Raw genomic sequence first — 15,973 nt, 5'->3', positions numbered from 1 at the left:
ACTCCAGAACGCACAAACCGATTTCCACAATTTTGCATTCGTTGGAAAAGTTTCGGGCTCCGCAAGGTTTATAGCTAAGAAAATTAAGCTGCTGGAACTTCACGCGCCGTAATTAAAAATTCAAGTAATCACATTAGTTAGATTAAAATTACCAGAATTATGCTTGGTTAAGTCAACGAGCAATTCTGGCCGCAAAGAATAATGATGTACACGCACTGAATTTCACCATTCAATCAAAAATTGCTGGCGATTTTTGAATACCACTGATTCCGACTGGTCTTCCGTTTGACTTCAAACGATTGCAATTTCCAGTTCGCCTTGTGTTCGCAATAATAAGTCGCAAGGCCAATCGCTTAGTGTTTGCGGGATAAATTTCAAATAGATTATTTAGAAAATCATTGATTTTTACATGGGCAGTTATACAAACAAAAGATTTCTTCATCTATCTCACGAAACCATCTTGTGGCGAAACGGAGTTCGTCGGGTTTACTAGTATATATATATATATATATATAGATTAAATGTATTTTGTTTTGTGTATTTTTCGGTATGTATATTCCTCATTGCTGTCATTCACGGCCAAAGATTGTCGTAGTTAGAAATATGACCCCTTACTATTCAATAAATTATACATTGGAGCTATTCACACTTGAACACAATTTCATTGTTCTGTATCGTTGAAGTTATATTTTTGTATTTTCTGGAAAAAAAACGTATACCTAAAAGGTCATAAAACTGCCTCCGAGACGAGAAAGCGACAGCTTCCTTCCCAAAGCAAAACGCAGTAACAGATTTATAGTACCAGTTTACGGAAGTCGGATATGACTAATCCGGTGAGACAACTCCACTCGGATTCACTCCGAGGGAGGAGTTGTATCTGAGTGATAACTCCGGAGTGAGTTACCCATCTCTATTAGACAATGTTACAGTATTTATAATAGGTTGTCAAATATCTCCCTTCCGCCTTTTTGTATTATAAACCAAGAGCAAAAAAGCGGAAGGGAGATATTTGACAACCTAATAATAATCTATTTAAAACCGTTTAATATCCCTCGAACATTACCTCATTACGCTTCGGAAAGTTCTAGCAATTTGCGAAGGCACGATGCCATACACTACTAGTTATTTTTGTCTCAAACAATTCGGAATGACTAGAACCGTTGTGAAACATAAAATTTCAGCGGATCCTCCGAAAAGGTAAACATGAATTAAAATACCATACATTTTTCACAATGCATTGCAAAATGTAAGGCAAAAATCTCAATTTATTTCCCCTAATTAGTTTAAAAGTAAAAGAAATTAATTGAACATTATTTTTTTCTATATATGTATGCCATCTGTATGGGAAATAAAATAACACTAAAATTATGAGTGTTGGGGTCTTCGCATAGAAGTGTTATTGTGCTTGGCCCAACAGAATGCGCAACTATTTCTCATTCGAAAATAAAGTCTTGATAATGGTAAAAACTTAAACTAAAAGGCATATAATGCAAAAAAAGTTATTACTGTTTATTTTATATTATGAAGCAACTTTCTATAAATGCATATATACAGAAATTAAAATTAAAAAAAAAACTAATCATTGTTTTATAATTCAAATTTATTTATAAGTTTAGTAATAAAGTATAAAGATAGTGTATATTTAATTTAATTCAATTAAATTGAATATTTGTTTGTATACATTTATACGATATATGCATATATATAATAACACATATACATATATCATGCACACATACATACATAAATACATGGGCATACGCACATACATACATGCATGCATACTCATAATAACCTTTTCATACTCATCGAGGATATAATTTCATAAATGTTGATGACGCTTATCTGGAAAACAAATTTGTCATCTTTATAAAAACAAACAAAAAATTATTCTATTTTTGTTAACGTTATAGAATTTGATTCAACTTCATACAGCCACCATATTCTTAAAGCATTACATACATCTAATTTATTAATTTATATTACACACTCATATGATACCTAATTTTTTTTTGAGAATGGAACGTTATAACGCTGCAACTTTTCAATTATTGTCTGAATACCATCAATTGTATCCCAGTGTAAGCTTAATGCTAACATTTTTGTTCTCTTAGATGAATCAGTTGCAAAACAGTTTTCCACAACACCCCATTTTGCAAATAATTTCAGTGCATTTCGCACACTATCTGAAGATACACTCTCACCTGTAAGCATAATATATAATAAAATACACAGATCACAAAAAGGAACTGCTTCAACAAATTTGATATGAAAGCGTAATATGTTAAAAAAAAATTAAATTAATATGCTCTTGAACAGTTTAAAAAATTTCTTCAGTATTATCTTAAAAAAAATCAATCATATGTATAAATTAACTTCATATAAAGATCAACGTTTTTTGTTTAGTAGTTAATAACATTACCTCTGTTGTCCAAATATAAAAAATAATCTATAACTAGGGCATTAATAAAAATAATCAACTATCCTAAAAATAATCAGATCCTTTTTGTTATTTAGGAGAGCAAAAGATATGATAAAATCTTATAAAGATGATTGATCTTTGTTGTTTCGAGAGTTAAAACGATATTTTAAAAAAATCTAAACTATAATAACATCAAATCAATGCTTTCTTATCAAGCTTACCTATATGTTATATATATATATATATATATATATATATATTTATATATATTAAATGTTACATATTATGGCATGTATATTTACTAACCGTATTGACAATAGTTATTTTCTATTTGTTGCTGAATTTCTTGAAGTGTTAGTTGGATAAATTCTGCCTCAGCCACTGGTCCGTCCAGTAATTTGTTTAGAGTTTTTGCTGTACATAAATAAGCATTCATCAACGGAGATAAAACTGACACCAAACTTGCTCTGCAAAGTATAAATGAAATATAAATAAACATATATATTTTTAATTTTGAAATAAATCTCTCGATTCAGCTCTTTCACATCATGCTAAATATTATTTTCTTGATATGTGTAAAAATTAAGAGTTGTGTGAATTTTGTCAAACATATACAAATTAACAAAATATAAAAATATTATTTATGGTCTCTATTAAAAGTACTATTTTAGGATTCATGCAATTACGATGCACTATGTGGTTTGATCAAAAGAACTCTCATGTAAAACCTATAGCTAAAAATATAAAACCATAGTATAGGTTTTCATACCTATAATACAATTTTCAACATATTTCAAGAACAAATAAATATCTTCCAAAGCATTTAACAAATATTTAAATAAAAAGAAATTTATTACTCTATTTATATTATATTTTTATATAGGCCATTTAAAATAAAAAAAAACTTTGAAATTCACCTAGATTGCAAAGCTTGTGCACTTGTGCCCACTTTTATCTCATGAGAACTAGCATCTCCTCCTTCATATCCATTATATGAATCATCATCTGAATTATCACAGATATCTAAAGTAGCTGCACACCTTCTACTCCATTTCTCATCATCTGTATAAAATTTCTGCACAAAAGAAATCCCATTATAAAAATATATATTATAAAAGCAAGCCATAATCATTTTAATGAAATTGATACATAATTATTTTGATAAAAATTAAGAGTTGATCAGTAGTCAAAATCGAATTTAGTAGACATACAAAACAATTTGTATATGTGCTTCAAACTACGACAGACTTTACTACTAAAAACTTAAGCAGAACAAATAATTTAATTAATTGCACGTCTTTGTATTAAAAATCCTGGGCTAAAATATTTCAAGATGTAGTCTTAAATTTAATTTTTTACTTAATTTTCTTCAAAGAATTTATCATTTCGTCAATTCTGTTTAGACCTGTATATGTTCATGAAAGAAAAACAAGTCATTTGCAAATCAATAACAATAATATTTCGTTATAAAGCTTTAGAAACAGATGTTAAAAAAATAAAGTACAAATGTACAAATACTGTACAAAAACTGTATTTTTTGGGATAATGATTCTGTATTTATTTAAATCTTATATTTTTGAGTTTTTCTCCTACTAAATGATGACACACATCTAGTGTCAAAACTACTACAAATAAACATTTATACTTTTACTATTTTTAGTCGACATGTCGGCAACAAATTCGAATATTGTACAACTTTAAAACAAGTATTAAGTACACATTTAAATTTAAAAAAAACAAAATGCAATCGAGTATTACCTGTGGAACAATCAAAATATCGCTGCCACATAAGGTATCAATAGTATCAAGAAGTAACCTTTCCAAGTTTTGGCATGGCTTACTAAGAATAAACTCATATCGCAGCATATCACAAAGTTCCAATGAAATATTTATGAGATCATGCTGCATCACTAGCCCATTGTTATGATTTTGAAGATACTCCATACAAGTTACTAGAGAAATGTTGAAGTGAATTTTAAATATAACATTGAAAATAATAAGTATATTAATATTGGCATAACCATAAAAATTGTCTCAAACTATACTTGTATCCTCAGTATTAAAAAAATATAATATTGAGTTTGATTTCGTAGTTCAAATATTATTTTGTAGTACCAATATTAGCTTTTGAGAACTTTTTAATATCTAATGATGATTTTTTTAAAATGTATTACTTTTTTATAGCTCTTAGAAGCTATTAATAATATCTGCACCGCTATATATTGCTAATTAATAAAAATTCTGACAAATATAGATGTAAGAATCGCTATAAATCTGTTTTAATTAAAATATTCCTTCACTTACCAACAACTGATTTCAGTGCATAGAATGGAGTAAGGCTATTTGAATAATATGATAGTTCTATAACATTTGGAAGGGCAGTTACTGGTTTAACATAGACCTTATCATTTTTTATTCTCTTTTCTATCAAATCTGAACCTAGTAAACTCACCTGTATAAATTACATTCATTATTTTCTTGATATATGGTATTATATTATATATACATTACTATCAGACACTTACAGCATAATCCAGAACATCGATTGATTGTCCAGAAAATCCTAAATTTCTAGAATCTGATTCTAATTCAATACGCAACTGGTCTAGTTCTGTGGCCAGTTCTTCCAAATAACACCCATCTCTATGTCGAGTCAGTAGAAGAAATGCTGCTGCATTTGTTGACATAACTGCTGTTGCTTTTGCACTATCTAAAGATAGATATATATTTTTTTAAATATACATTACAAATCCATATTTTATAACAAATTCTGAAAATATTAAGAAGTTTATTGGAATTAAAAAGAAATATATAGTAAAATTAGTTTCAATTGGTACTAATTAAAATAAAATCATCAGTAAACAAATCAGAGATTTCATTTCCTACTTTATTACCATAAACAATGTGCCTTCCAATGGAATCAACAAGAGTTCTAATTTCTTCCTGAACAACATCTGTCCCATATAAACTAGTAGTAGATGTTTCATGACGTAAACATCTATCAGCAGGGTTAATACTTCCAATTTCTGTCAGTTGTCTTTGCTGTTCTAATTGCTGACGACTCCTAAAAGCCTCAATTAGATCCTGTGTTAAAATAAATTATTATGAAAGCACTGAATATGTTATAAAACCAATGCAATCAACCACCATCATGATCAGTACAGATTTATGTAAGTTTTTAAATAATTGTTTTAGTGATACTGGCTGATTAATAAAGAAATAATCATACCTTAATTGATAAAGGTTCATTAAAATCGATACGCATTACTCCATAATCACTGTGTAGCGTAGTCCAAATGGCACGAACAGCAGAACTGAAACTTTCTGCACTTTTGCTACGTCCTAGCTGTTCACTAATAAAATTACCATCGACCAGTCTTTCATAATGCACTGAGACTGGAATTAAAAGGGCATCCGGAATTGTTCCATCCAGATAAGCATCAACAATGACACTTAAAATACCACCTGAGAATAATTAATAATTATTGATTTCCCAATATTATTTAGGATATAATTGTGTGACATTCAATAATACCTTTTGGCATACACGGTTTTCCAGTTCTTGTTCTGCCTCCCTCAATGAAGAACTCAACATTGTGTCCGACACCAAGACACTTTTGCAAATATGTATGTAATACAGCTCTATAATAATAATTTAATTATTATAGATATTCACATATAATTTTTTTTATTCAACAAAATCTCTATTTATTATTCTATATAATTGCAGTTGTTAATATTAATATATTTATATCTTGTATTAAATATTTCATTGTAGTACAAATCAATGAATTAAAATTAAATATACCGATAAACATGATCTTTCTTTCCATCTGCTGGATCAATTCTTCTTTTTATGTAGAACGCTCCAAGACCTCTCAATAATGATCTAAAAACATATAAAATAAAAGTAAATTTAATATGTATTCTACAATAGATCATAGTAAACAAAATTGAGAAAAACCAACCCAAAGAACGGTATACGCAAATTGTTGCCAGCAGCCACAAGTGGTGATCTAATGTTATTATTTAAAAGAATAAAACTGATAAGAATATAATCAAGATGACTTCTATGAAGAGGCATGAAAATAAGTGGTGTGTCTTTTGCAGATTCGGCAACATCCCGTAGCATATCAATTTGTGCTGGGTGAGCTGCGACACCACGTAAGAAACAAGGCAGTAATTTATATAGCATCCAGGAAGTAACTCTAAAATATAGATTGCGTTATACTAACTCAAATACATTCATATAAAATATAGCACATGTGATAGCACAATCAATTGTTAATGATTTCTAATAACAAATTAGTACCTAAGCATAATATCAGAAAGTTTGCTTCTCATATCAAGCAATATTCGCTTTGCTCGTTCCTCATGCTTTCTCCTTATTTCTTTAATTCGTTTATTGTTGAAATCTAAATAATTTGATGAAAATGTAGAATCGTCTGATGAGCTATCAGCATCGAAACTGCTATCTTTATCAGTTGGTTCCTTTTTCTTAAGTTTTTCTTCATGTAAAGTGTCCAAGGTCGCTTGATCTAGAGCACGATTTAATCGCTCTGTTCCGAGCACCTACAAATAACAAAAAAGTTAAATCAAATAACTGGCATTCAATTTTTAAATTTTTGCTCTATTTGTATGTAATATGTATTGTTAGGTTCTCTGTATAACTTACCATTCCAGAAACCTGTGGATAAGGAAATTTTCGGCAAGCTAGAGCCTGAGCTATATGGGGTGCCCATGTCGCAAAAAATGAGTGCGAACCTTGGGTACTATATGGTACTCCATTACCAGCACCACGAAGAACATCCCTTACGACTTTACTATGCCTTAGTATTGGATCGACCCGTGATTTCTGTAAAAAAAAAATATAATACATTAAATTAAATAAAAAAAAACATTGGAAGTATTAGAAAAGAAGAGTTTATCACTTACAGCTGTAGAAGGAGAACAATCCTTGCAAGCAAATCCAGTTAAAGGCTTCGAAGGTAAACTATACCGTGTAGGAGGCTGTTCTTTTATCTGGTATAAAAGATTTTCGCGTATCTTCAAATCGCAATCCTTGTCCATCATCCGCCTCTTCCTCTTTTGATCAGAAATATTTCGTAAAGCCGCAGCAGAACGCAATTCATTGCACTCCATGCTGGCATTCCCAGAGGGAGCAGACCACATTCGCTCTGCCACTACACCTACCATTGCTGTCGCTCTGAGAAAATATTCGATAATTAATAATCAATTGTATCAACTGATGTAAAACCTATGTATGACAATCGATGTGGATAATAATGGTTTTCGAAATTATTTTCAAGAAAATCTTCTTAAACAAAAAGAAGGTAATTATTTTAAAGTTCTATTCAATTCGGAGAGTGTCTTACAGAATTTATTTGGATACAGAGACCGAATTTGCCTTGAATGAATCGTGTATTCTGTGTTCTCAATTTTTTATTTAAAAAAATCTATTTAAGAAGTTATTAGCAACAGTTTTGTAGTGTTACGTGCAAATAATATTTTACATTTTCGTACTATTATTGTAGATAACATAGGTTAAAACGTCTGAAATATTTAAGATACTTCAATTTTTTTCTTCTTTAGTTGATGTCATGCTTGTCTAAGTACTTATCCATACATTTCAACATCAAAAGCTATTATCTATTGATTGATTTAGTCAATTAAATCAATCAACTATTGATTGATTAATTAAAAGTAATTAATATGACATTCATGATACAATGTTATCTAGTTTTTATTCTCAAATCCAGCATTATTAATTGAATATATTAATTCATTTAGTTTTTTTAAATATTTCTCGTTATACGAGAAGAAACTCATATATTGAAGAAAACTAAACTATTGAAGCATATCATACAAATATGAACTATTGCACTTTAATTAATAATTTCCAAAAATCCAACCAAAAAAATATAATAGTATAGGTTATCATATTTCAGTAGTCAAGAAAATAATTCAAAACAGGTACAAATTCTCAGTGAAAATATAGTTTGCTCTCCAAAGCTTGTAACATTTTACATATGATATAATTTTGTCCCCATATATTCCCTATGAAAAAGCTACAGATGAGCCATTTTCACTACATATTAATATTCTACTATATACTAATTTAGTATATAGTAGAATATATAGTTAGTATATTAGTCCAGTCATTCTGGTAAGTTTACCTCGGAATTCGAGATACCTAGCTGTAAGTCTGTAAACACTTGTATATTGACACTTTAAAGTTGTCTCAAAACCTACATATTGTGGTATGTTACCTGTGGTAGGGTGGTATCGACACCCTACCATATGTAGGTTTTGAGACAACTTTAGAGTGTCAATATAAAAGTATTTACAGACTTGCAGCTGGGTATCTCGAATTCCTAGATTCTTACCGAGATATTTAAAAGACTGGACTATATAGTAATATATAGTTATGTTAAATTCATATCGTTACCATTAAGTCTATCAAAAAAAGTTTTAACAGTGCCTAAACGCGCTATTTTACAATACATACATCCTGAATTAATATTATTAATGTTTAATATATTATAAAACTATAAATTTATATTACCTTGCGTTGAATAGCCAGTAAAGAATAGCCAAACATATGGCAACTTCTATAACTCCTGCCATTCCGCAAATAGCGTTAGCAAAAAAATAATCGAAATTAAGTTTAGCAATTACACGATAAAAGTTTTTAATCACAATTAAAATAAAAAATATATTTATTAAATAATATAGCAAAGTGTACAGAACTTAATCAACGTAATATTTCATAACATGTTTTTTATGTAGTGATAAATATTGTTTAAGCAAATGATTTTGAGTTTGTAGGTCATTTCACAAAATATTATTTTATAATCAATAATTAATTAATGTTCGATGACGAGGTTTCATGTTTAATTTGATCAACTTAACATACACCAGAGAATGATAAAAATAATTTTTAATTAAAAAAATCACATTATAAACACACAAATTTCATTTAAGTTTTTATCACTAATGCCAAAACAATGCACCAAAAACAACAATAAATTTCCTTTTCATTCAACAAGCATTTATTGAAATAGCATATATGTACGTTATAAACATAACAAACTCTATTGGAAAATTGTAATGCCAATTGATATATTCATTGCAAACTGATTGTTCAATGTTGAACTTGCGGCAACCGTATGTTATGAATATGCAGAAACAAACCATATAGTAACTGTATGTTGCGCAAGGTAGAAGAATATCTGAATAAAATATTATTTATAATCTTTATTCGAGTTCAAAGTCAAAAGTTAAAGGTCGCTAAAACACACGATAGATATGCGATACGCGATAAAAACGATAAATAAAAACAGTGCATAAAAGATTTGAAGCGATTAAAAACCATATCAGAAATAGAACTATTAAAAAATAATTGGGGAATATTTAATCTTAGAAAATGCAATCTATTTTAGATAATTTTGTGTTATCAGTAATAGAACTACAATTAGTGCCTCGTTAATATGTGAAACTTACAACAATAAAAGTATAAACAAAGTTATTAGGAAAATTATCATATCAGGCGGTAATTATTGCCAGGAATGGTATTTAACTTGAAACTGCGGAAATCAAGTTCAAACATAACGAACTAAATAGACTTTTATGCAGCAAATTCAATTTATCGTCGATACTCTAAAAAAAATTCCAATAATTTAAATAAATAAAGAAAAATTTACAAAACATAACTCTTGCAAACTGTAACCAAACTAGAAAAAAAAAGTTCTTTTACGTGAAATCAGCTGAAATTCAACAAATTTTTATGGACGCTGTCTGACGACAAACAAATAATACTTTTATACCCTTAATGATCTCAAATTTAGATTTCTGAAACTTATCTACATAATCAATAGAAATTAGGATTTGAGATAGATACTTGAGGCTTATTATTCCAAACTTTAATTTATTTTTATAATTAAATAATTAAACCAATTATTTCCTAGGTTCAAATATCTAAAGATGTTCGTTAAGACCATGACCTCTACCATCATAATTTCTTTTTAATCAAAATCACATTTTTTTCAACAATTAATTAAGAAAACTAATTGGTGCCAGTAATAGCACAAATTTCCAAACGATATTTTTTGTACAAATTTTCAAAATCGGTTCAGGATTTTTTTTACTAAAACTTGGACAAAATGGGATTTTGCGCTTTTTTGCTAATTCCAAAGAAACGGCTCAGCTGATGGACTCGCAAAACTAACCAACGAGAGTCCTTATGGAGTTTTAGGAATGGTTGTTAAATTTTTTAAACCAGTTCAGGCGTTTTTGAGAAAACGTTCATTCAAAAACACAAAAATTCGTACTTTTCTCCAATTTTAGCGCCAACAGCTTGAAACGTCGAAATAATATATAACATTAGCAAGTCGGATTTTCTGGAGTAAACAATTCTTATTTGAGTAATTAATCATAAAATCTTTCACAAGAGATCAGCTCAAATTGATCAAATTTTTATAAATGTTGTTTTGACTGCAGAGAAGATAATACTATGCAATTGTTATCTTAATTGTCTAATTTTAAATTTGGAATTTTTTAAACTTATCTGAATAACTGATAAATTGTAATAAATCATCATTATCATCGATAAATTTTCCTATTGATCTTAAAAACGATTAAATTAAGGGGGAGCCTGCTTTAGTGGCTTCAAAAAATCGCTTTTTTTGAGGAATTTTAGGGAAGGAAATAAATATTTAATTGAAACGAAACTTTCAGGATTTATTGTTATATATTTCAACATTCTTCTGGATTTTTTTCATTGGAATATATGACATAATATGCTGGGTATGCAACAGATGCAGGTCACTAATTACATCCCTCGCCCGTAGGTAAGCGGTTAAGAGCGACGGGGCTTATTTCAGAAGTCCCGGGTTCGATACCCACTTCGAGCAGCCTGTTGTCAGGCAGCAGTGACAACGATTTTCACTTGGAAATATAGATAGCAATATGTTTCCAAGTGAAAATAGCCCTTGCCCGGCATTGCTGCACCAATAAAAAGTCAGCCCGATTAGAATAATTCTAATAACAAAAATCATCAAATATGGATAGATTAACCATTTGGTTACCATCTAAAAATACGAAGTAAGAAGAAGTTTCAACCCAATAGCTCATAGGACGTAAGGTTCTGATTGCTGTTAAAAATATATAAAAAAAAACTATTTCCATCCGAAACAAAAAATCAAAACAAATATGTATTTTCAATAGTATAGATTCTAGTTGAACCTAAAAAATCCAGACAAAAATGAAAAATTCACCAATTTTTCACAGCTTGAAAAAAAAATCACGTTTTTTGATACAAAATTTCACTTTAGATTGTTTAAAAAGTGGGTTAATTATAACTATTTTTTAGTTTTTTTAGGTTCAATTAGAATAGAATTTAATCCCAAATACAATGAATTTTGTCTCGTTTCGATAGGACGTTTAGTTTTTCTTCTATCTTTCCCGCCACTTAGGAAGAATCAAAAAAATTCAAAACCGAAAAAATTCAAAACCGAAAAATCGCGCGTCGAAGTTTTCGTTTTGCTCGTATACATGCTTGACGCTTGATCACTATTTCTTCTGTAATTCCGAAAATAATTTGAATTTGTTTCTCAAATTTTAGGAATATATTTTTTTGACTAGTTTTGGAAGAAATTTTAGCAATAAAAAATCGATTTTTTTAAAGCCCCCCTTAAACAAGGAGTTATAAATTTAACATATAACAGGTGCTTTTCTTTTCTGATTTTTTTTTTTACCTTCACAAAGTGTTAAACATGAGCGGTGTGTCATGAATAAGCCAGTCACTGGCCTATAATTGAAATGCTTCATCCATACTGATGAATTATTTCATTGGTATTGGAGATCTTTTGTCTAGCATTCAATGATAAATTTCGCACCACGTTACAAACTACTAATGCATATGGTGAGGTTACTGAAATGTTTGATGTGTATTTACAGTTAAAACGTGTTGGGAATCTTTAAATCCTAAGGTTATTAGAAACAATAATGAAAAAAATGCTTTGTTAAATACATTAAAAAATTGATAATCTCTGGATATCTCTCCATGATATATGATCATATAGAAGATTATTCAGGTTATTTCACCAATTATCATCTAATTGATATATTAATTGATATCCAATGCCAAGGTTTCATGCGTTGACTTCATATTCACTAGAAAATTACATTTAGAATTATTAATTTTAAAATCATATTGTTGCCGTTCACAAAAACATGTAATATGTTAGGAAAAGGTAAAAATGTATGTATTATGTAAGAAAATGTGAAATGCCTAGACAATAATATAGTAGACAGTAAAACTACTTACCAGATCTCCGAAACCGCTAGACCTGCTTTCCCAAAAATTTAACCTATCTTGTCAATACAAGTAAAATGTTTTTTTAATTATTAAAATCGGACGCTCCGTTCTCTTAAGAACTGAGTTACCGTTTTTGGCACACTTTGCCCCGTATCTTCGAAACGGCTAGACCTGTCTATGCCAAAACTATTCACCACGTCTCCTTATTAATAGGAATCGAATGTTTTTTGAATCAATGAAATCGGTTGAATCGTATTCCCGAAATCGTGTCGACGAAAATTTGTATCCGCGCACACACACGCACACACATCCATTTTTCCTAAGGTATGCCAAAATGTTCAGAAACCTTTAAAACGTAAAAATGTATAAAAATTTTCATTTTCGATTAATGGAAGTTAATAATGCTTCCGCTTGGAAATACCATAGTTTGCAAACAATTTTAAAAATATTTAAGATATTTAAATGAATAAAAGATAAGTAACAATAACAATAATGATGATACCAGAAAATGGTAGATTAAACATTGTTATTCGAATTGTTAATATATAAAGACGATCACATACGCAATAAACGTTAAAATAATAATACATTCAGACAATTACAAAAGCCGCCTTGAGGATCATCCAATCCTACTTTCCTCAGAACTACACGACAACAATGCCACAGCAAAATTGAAAAAGAAATTCAGGTTACATTAACATATGTCGATTTTCACCTCTGATAATGGTCAGAAAATTTTGTATTTTTGAAGTCTTTTTTCCTACAGTTTTACTTATTGACCATTTAAAGTCAGATGAAAAAATTACTATATAATAATGAAAGTGAAAAATCAAAAATCACATTGTAGTCGTTCATATCAATAAAGTTTCCTTTTTGAAAAACCATATTTTGCAAAATGAAAGTGGTAGAAACAATGACAATAATGATAATTTTAGTGAATGGTAGAATTAAACCATGTTACTAATTGATAGAATAAATTAAATATCATTGTGAACGTTTCATATGCTTGATAAAGAGTAAAAACTGACGAATATATACAAGTAGAAAGTTTTCATATGGGTTTTAATTTTTTTTAAATATTGTTTGTATATAGCAATCATAACTCAATCTGTCCTATAAGCTCTGGTGCTAAATTCTTAAACAACCTGATTTTATAGATATCAACAAAAATGGTTGTCCCAGAAATCTCAGCATAATGAATTTATTATTACAATTTCTATAAAATTGATGTTTTTTTTATTGATGGAGCAATGCCGGCTCCATCAATATTGCTATCTATATTTCCAAGTGAAAATCGACATCACTACTGCTTTACACCAGACTGTCCAAAGCGGGTACTGAACCTGGAACTTTTGATTCAAATCCTGTAGATTTAACCACTAATAAACGGGAGATCTCGAAACGGGAGATCTCGAAACGGGAGAGCCCGAAAATATTTCATTGTTGTCTAATCTAACATATGAGTTTTTTTTTTCTAAATTCTGAGCTGAAATTTTCTAACATTTCGAAATTTGACATCAATACTAGACAATATTACAGTATCAAAATATTGTTTTGATTGGAAAAATAAGTGAAGAGTTTAAATTGTTCCAGTCATGTATTGTACAATAAAAACGTGCTAAGTAGATTCTTATTTGTATTGCATTTAGTTGAAATCTGAAGATATTTCGAGTATTCAAGTTAATTCATATGATATATTACAAAAAATGCACAATAAGCATACCTTATAAAGTGCTAGTGAGCAAATTTGATTCACATTTAAACATGATTTTTATTAAATTTTGTAAATGCAATTTATTTATGTAGAAAAATAAAAATAACAATGATTTATGTAATGAACATCAATTTTATTCAAAGTAAAACAAGATTTTTGACAAGTATGAAATTTAATAACCACAATCACGCAAGCAAATTATGAATAGCGTTAATTGAAAGTAAAATATATTATGTTGCATATATTTCTATGCAAAATTATAATCTGTGTGGGATTTTGCGTTGTAATTCAAATTTAGGTTAGGTTAAGTTAAATGATACCTGACATTTTTCTTTCAAACTTTGACAACTTATACGTTTGCTCTTCATTGTTTTCAGTACTTAAATATGCACAAGTATAAAAAATATGTTGAGGATAAAAATTATAAAGGCTTCTGTGAACTTTTTGAAGTATCGAAATGTATGACATTAAAAATTATTATTAAATGCTCACCAATAACTTGATGTATGTATACTTTGCAGTTTTGATCGCATGAGTATTTGTACACTATAATTAACAATATAACCAAACACTTCACTTTATTATTTCAGTTTCCTTAGTTCAGTCGAAATGAAAAAAAACGTAAAAAATATTGAAATTATTGCCGCTTGTTATTGTCATGAATTTTATTTAGTAAACATAAATATACAAGTAGATTAAAAGGCACATGTAACGTTACTGCAACTGTCAAATACTTTAACCCCTCTCCATAGAATAGACATAACGTCATAGATCGTACGTGTTTGACTATTTGACAACCTATAGCGGACCTCTGTGGAGAAATGGCGGAACTATGGTGAAATTGAATCAAAATTTTCCGAATCTGCAAACCGTTTTCGCGTCTTAAAATATAAAAATTATTTACAATATCACTTGAAAAACAAAATATTTTGTAAAATACACTTCAATTATGTGTTTTATTTTCATCCAACGATTTCCATCGTCGACAGATTTAGCAAACGGCCAACAGATGGCACTATTATATATGGCGCGTAAATTTTCTTTTAGTATCCCAGCTACAACTGTCACTGAACAGCTGAACAGTTAGTAACTTTTATGAATTATGATCGTTAACAATATTTACCAGTATGTTGATAGCAATCCTATAATAATATAAAGTACTAGCAAAAAATGATATTGAATAAACTGGAAAATCAAACTATGTACCGTATTACTATATAGTTTTTAGCCATTGGAACTTGGCCTTTTGATGGGGTATGACCACACGTCGAATGGAGGCCTTTTCTTGGGACAATTAAGATGATCTTAATTTTTTGGAGATGTACGATTATCGTTTTACAAGACTCAATAGCAAGCGCTATCATGTTCTTACAGGAAAATAGATGACATTCTGCGTTTTAGGTAAGAGACCAAATTGGTGGCAAAACATTTGGAGAATAATCCATTTTTCTAGCCACCATGTTGGTTAAATCGACATAATATTTTTTTACATATATAATATTTATGTATCATATAATAT

General features: G+C 29.2%; 1 protein-coding gene across 3 annotated transcripts; it reads right to left on the bottom strand.

Moving 5' to 3' along the window:
* Window positions 1–1,894: 1,894 nt before the first annotated feature.
* LOC113365762 (glycerol-3-phosphate acyltransferase 1, mitochondrial-like) lies at window positions 1,895–15,198 on the bottom strand. Of its 3 annotated transcripts, none has more exons than XM_026607300.1 (15): window positions 14,947–15,198; window positions 7,358–7,628; window positions 7,098–7,277; window positions 6,735–6,994; window positions 6,391–6,630; window positions 6,231–6,311; window positions 5,958–6,064; window positions 5,652–5,887; window positions 5,317–5,506; window positions 4,948–5,132; window positions 4,727–4,874; window positions 4,181–4,374; window positions 3,340–3,497; window positions 2,729–2,889; window positions 1,895–2,204 (listed from the first exon to the last, which is right to left on the bottom strand). In XM_026607300.1, the coding sequence occupies exons 2-15, from the start codon at window positions 7,616–7,618 to the stop codon at window positions 2,002–2,004; spliced, it is 2,604 nt and encodes an 867-aa protein (XP_026463085.1). In that variant the 5' UTR covers window positions 7,619–7,628; window positions 14,947–15,198; the 3' UTR covers window positions 1,895–2,001. The 3 variants fall into 3 exon arrangements, with proteins under 3 accessions (XP_026463085.1, XP_026463086.1, XP_026463087.1); XM_026607301.1 differs by lacking the exon at window positions 14,947–15,198 and adding an exon at window positions 8,988–9,047; XM_026607302.1 differs by lacking the exon at window positions 14,947–15,198 and adding an exon at window positions 7,936–7,972.
* Window positions 15,199–15,973: the final 775 nt, after the last annotated feature.

The sequence above is a fragment of the Ctenocephalides felis genome, unplaced genomic scaffold (assembly GCF_003426905.1).
Source record: "Ctenocephalides felis isolate EL2017-DRISC unplaced genomic scaffold, ASM342690v1 CF-g0.4_SCAFFOLD_01170, whole genome shotgun sequence".
Taxonomy (NCBI): domain Eukaryota; kingdom Metazoa; phylum Arthropoda; class Insecta; order Siphonaptera; family Pulicidae; genus Ctenocephalides; species Ctenocephalides felis.
This window is presented reverse-complemented; position numbering and strand designations above follow the sequence as displayed.

Bases quoted from the DNA above. Each gene is read 5' to 3' on its own strand.
- LOC113365762 (XM_026607300.1), bottom strand. From the start codon at position 7,618: ATGGTAGGTGTAGTGGCAGAGCGAATGTGGTCTGCTCCCTCTGGGAAT. The intron at 6,995-7,097 runs GTAAGTTATACA...TGTTATTTGTAG, and splicing joins ATCCACAGGTTTCTGGAATG to GTGCTCGGAACAGAGCGATT. The intron at 5,133-5,316 runs GTAATAAAGTAG...ATCTATCTTTAG, and splicing joins TGGAAGGCACATTGTTTATG to ATAGTGCAAAAGCAACAGCA.